This window comes from Pteropus vampyrus, unplaced genomic scaffold (assembly GCF_000151845.1).
Source record: "Pteropus vampyrus isolate Shadow unplaced genomic scaffold, Pvam_2.0 Scaffold69, whole genome shotgun sequence".
NCBI classification, from domain to species: Eukaryota; Metazoa; Chordata; class Mammalia; order Chiroptera; family Pteropodidae; genus Pteropus; species Pteropus vampyrus.
Genome location: NW_011888850.1, coordinates 1,169,110 through 1,173,688, shown reverse-complemented (window position 1 = coordinate 1,173,688; position 4,579 = coordinate 1,169,110). Strand labels below are relative to the sequence as shown.

General features: G+C 42.9%; 1 protein-coding gene and 1 long non-coding RNA gene across 3 annotated transcripts in view; one reads left to right on the top strand and one right to left on the bottom strand.

The window, feature by feature from the left end:
- LOC111740862 overlaps positions 1–401 on the top strand; it is a 3,635-nt gene extending 3,234 nt beyond the window's left edge. The window contains exon 3 of the long non-coding RNA XR_002780779.1: positions 386–401. This is a non-coding gene — a long non-coding RNA (uncharacterized LOC111740862). The remainder of the gene's footprint in view (positions 1–385) is intronic.
- MALSU1 (mitochondrial assembly of ribosomal large subunit 1) overlaps positions 1–4,033 on the bottom strand; it is a 12,629-nt gene extending 8,596 nt beyond the window's left edge. For both annotated transcript variants that reach the window (XM_011361663.2, XM_011361664.2), the window contains exons 1-2: positions 3,735–4,033; positions 2,342–2,520 (exon numbers count right to left, since the gene is read on the bottom strand). In XM_011361663.2, coding sequence (XP_011359965.1) covers positions 2,342–2,520; positions 3,735–3,990 — 435 coding nt within the window. In that variant the 5' untranslated portion in view covers positions 3,991–4,033. The remainder of the gene's footprint in view (positions 1–2,341; positions 2,521–3,734) is intronic.
- Positions 4,034–4,579: the final 546 nt, after the last annotated feature.

Below are 4,579 nucleotides of genomic sequence, written 5' to 3'. Positions count from 1 at the left end.
CCTATGTTCACTGCAGCATTATTTACAATAGCTAGGGTATGGAAGCAATCTAGGTGTGTATCAATAGAAGACTAAAGAGAATGTGGTACAAATATACAATGGAATGTTACTCGGCTATAAAAAAGAATGAAATCTTGCCATTTGCAACATGTATGGACCTAGAAGGCATTATGCTAAGTGAAATAATTCAGACAGAGAAAGATCAATACTGTATGATTTCACTTATATGTAGAATCTAAAAAACAAAATAAACGAACAAAACAAACTAATAGATACGGAGAACTAATGGTTGCCAGATGTAAGGGAGGTAGGGAGATGGGCAAATAAAAGTGAAGAGGATGAAGAAGTATGAACTGCCAGTTATAAAATTAGTCATAGAGAATAGTCAGTAATATTGTAATGACTATGTATGCTGTCAGATGGGTACCACGCTTATCATGGTGATCACTCCTTAAGGTATATAAGCGTCTAATCACTATGCTGTATACCTGAAACTAATATAATATTGTATGTCAACTATAATTAAAAAATAAATTTAAAAAAAAAGCAGGGACATGAACATGTATTTCTACACTCACATTTATAGCAGCATTATTCATAATAGCCAAAAGGTGGAAACAACCCAAATGTCCATTAACTGAAGGAGATAAAATATGGTATTAACATACAATAAAATACTCTGACACATGCTACAACATGGATAGACCTTGAAAACATTATGCTAAGTGACATAAGCCAGTCACAAAAGGACAAATAGGATATGATTTCACTCATATGAAGTACTTAGAGTAGATAAATTTACAGACGGAAAGCAGAATGGTGGCTGCCTGGGTCTGGGGGGAAGGGACAATGAGAAGTTACTGTCTAATACGTACACAGTTTTCATTTTGCAAGATAAAAAAATTCTGGAAAAAGATGGTGGTTGTACAATGTGAATGTACCTAATGCCACTTAATTGTACACTTAAAAATTGTTAAAATGTTAAGCTTTAGATTATAAATATTTTTATCACAAATGACAAAACTTTCCTGACCTTGCTTTTTTCTCCCTCCTCAAAATTTTGGTAAAGTAATTTCTATTCCTCTGCTCTTCCTCTTCCATAGAAACTTCTCTGAAAAACCTCTTGCCCTTTTTATGAGTAAGAGGTCACTTGTAAATCTTCATCTTACTCTATCCCACTATTATGCCTGACAGAGACCCTGGGCACCTTGTCTTATAACTCTTCTTCCTGCTCTTCTGTTTTTTTTTTTTTAATCTTCCTTTGCTTTGCCATGTTGCCCCAGGGCTGTTTTCAGCCCCCTTATTTTTACCTCCCTTCTCTAGGCAATTCTAGCTATTCTTTTGGTCTTAATTATCCCCTCTATTACCAATTTTCAACAAAGTGAAAGAGGTATGTTCCCTGTAGAGTGGTATCAGAATCAGCTAAAGGCTGCCAAGTACATTTTCTTCCTCATTTTGATTCATATTCAGTCCAGGAATATGAATGCTTTCCCTTTTTACAACTAGATCTGTGAATCTAGAGGGTGAGGACTAAATCTTTTTCATTTTTATCTTCCCAATACCCAGAACAGTACTTGAGAACACTGGACATGCTCAAACATTTGAATCAAATTCTAAGCCATCACTATCCCATGGAACTTTTTGCAATTATGAAATGTTTTATAAGTGCAGTCCTCAACCTTTCTGGCACCGGGGACTAATGCTCCTATGAAAATCTAATGCTTGATGATCTGAGGTGGAGCTAAGGTGGTGATGCTAGTGCTGGAGAGCAGCTGCAAATATAGATGAAGCTTCACTCGCTTGCATACCCCTCACCTCCTGCTGTGTGACCAGATTCCTAACAGACCACGGGACAAGTACCCATCTGCGGCCCGGGGGTTGGGGACCACTGTTTTATAGTGTGCTCTCCAATATGGTAGCCATTAAGCCACATGTGGCCACTGAGCACCTGAAATTTGGCTAGTACAACTGAAGACTGAATTTTCAATTTTAACTTATAATTAAATAGCCACACATAGCAATGGCTACCACAATGGACAGCACTGCTCTAGAAATCCCTCTGGGTTACATTTACTGTCTTCTAGTCTGCCTCAGGTTATTTTTTAATATATTTTTTCCTTGTGGTCACAAGAGGCCTGACTTACTAGGGCTAGACATTTGTCTCCATAACTTTCACTAACTTTCACTAAAAATATAAAACACTCATGCAAATTCTGAAAATTTGGGCTTCTTATAATAATCTCATATGATGGGTTCACTTTTCAAGTACTGCTCCTCAGCCTGATGCACTAACACTACTCCATTTAGCTAATGGTTCCAGAGAGAAAAGAAAGCATCTTACCATTTTCACAATGTAGTAGGCCATGGCATGTAAGTGTCGGGTAGATGTTCCACTAACAATCAGAAAGTAATCTGTATATTTCATTTCTGGAGGAACCTTGATCACGCAAATGTCTCTGGCATTTTCCTGCCTCAGAAGTGAAACCAGAGTATTGATGTCAAACTTGGGACCAGCATGATCTGAAATACACAAAGATTTGCTTATGTCGGTGGCCAAGTAGGAGACAGACACTGTATGCACCCAAAGATACAGGTGATTGACAGTGGAACTGCTCCATGAGGGTATTTAGATCTAAAATGTTTTGAAAGAAGGCAGGGCCCAGGCCTTCTGGAAGCTGAACCTGGGCAGTGGTTTTCATATAGTACTGCTCAGCTTTTATAGAAAGGGTGCTCAGGCTACACAGTCAGCGTACATCCTTTGCTAGTACCAATACAAGTAGAACCATACATCAGCAATAAATAACTTTCTGTTCACTGGTACTTGAGGAAATGAGCAATACACCTCAAACACAGAACTGCTATACAAAGAAAAACAGCAGCATAAGTTGGGGAGGTGGTGATATCCTGGGGCATATTAAATTGAACTGCGGGCATAAAGAATCACAAAACTAGAATTGTGAGTTGGAAGGGCTCTCAGCATCTGGTTCACAACCTTCACCTGATAAAGAAACTTAGGCCTAGCAGAAAGTATGTGGCCCCAAATCGACCAATGAGAATTAAAATTTCAATAGCAATTCTCATTTCGAACACTCGTTTTTCTTAAAAAAACCATTTGGGCTACATAATAACTATTATCTTTGAAAATCTATTCTTTTCCTGCAGAGTTAGATACGCTGTTTTTTACCTTAGAGTATCACAGTATATAAATTTATTGCTCTCTTAAGTTCTACAAGGGACTCCCGGGGACCTAATGCCTTGTTCACAACACTTCTCCCTCTCATACACTATCTTTCCGCAAATGTGATCTATTTGTCATTTCTCAAGTGTCTAAAACCTTACAATGATTAGAGGACCTTAAATTAGCCCCATTTCCTGTTAGCGCGTCTTACACACCCCTTCGCCCCAAGCTTCTGGCTCTTCCTCAGAATCCTCACGCCTGACACTATCAACAAATCCACTTCTCAGGACCCTAAGAAGAGTTTGAAAGGGGATAAGGACGGTGTGGTCGTTCAGACGACTGCGGTTTTGGAGACGTCAAATCATCTCAGTTCCTTGACTGCGAAACGGCAAAGTTGGTGCCAACAACCTGTGAAGTGCCCTTGGAGCTCTGGATCTGAAGGAGTTTTGTGACTCCAAGAGACATGCATAAACAGGGGGACTCAGAGCCTCTTCAGCTGGGACCCGGCGCCCGGCTGCACGGAGGGGGCCGCCGCCACCCTCCTCCATGTCCGTACCTGCTGTGCCTAATTCCGGGAGCCCCTCGCCAGCTGCCCACTCCGCCCGCTTCTCCAGACCCGGCCCACCATGCAGGCAGCGCGCACGGCTGAGGGTCAAGCAGGCCCCGCTGACCGCTGGCCCCGCCGAAAGCTGCCCCGCGGCCAGCAGCGGAAGCCGAGACCCATCGCTTGCCGCAGACCCCGCTCGCGGGGACAGGGCCCTACGCCAGAGAAGCGTCCCGAGACGCCGCGCCACACAGCCGCCGGGACCCATCGCCGTCGCCGCGCCTCGACTCACGGGGCGGGGCTTAATGGAGCCCGAGCAGCTTTTGCGGCTTTCGATTGGCCAGGTCAATGCGGCGCGGCCTGGAAAATTGACGTCAGAAGCGTGGGCGGGACCAGGCCCGGAAGGCGGGGCCGTGGGCGGAGTCTGAAGCCCGCCCGGGACCGATGTGGCGGGGATAAACTAACTTGGGATTAGGTTTTGAGGAGTCCGAGGACCAGTAGTAGTGCCTCACCTTTCTTTGCCCTATGTCGTAGTGACGCAAAACGTCGTCTTTTTTTCTTGTTTTTTGATCTGCCTATGTTCACTGGAATGTAAACTTGAGGAAGGCAGATTTTTTTGTTTGTTTTTAACATTTATTTCCACAGCGCTGGTACTGAATGAACGGAAATTGCTGCTGCTGATTAGATTGGAATTAGGATATAGCATTTTTTAACCATCTCCCATTACCAAAAAAATTATCAGGATTCTCTTGAAATCCCAATAGGAAAATCTATTATACAGGGGCGGGTGGGGTGGGAGGGTGGGAGGCAGAGGTGGAAAGGACCGTTTGGAAAATGCTTTTTTTAGTAGGTCAACC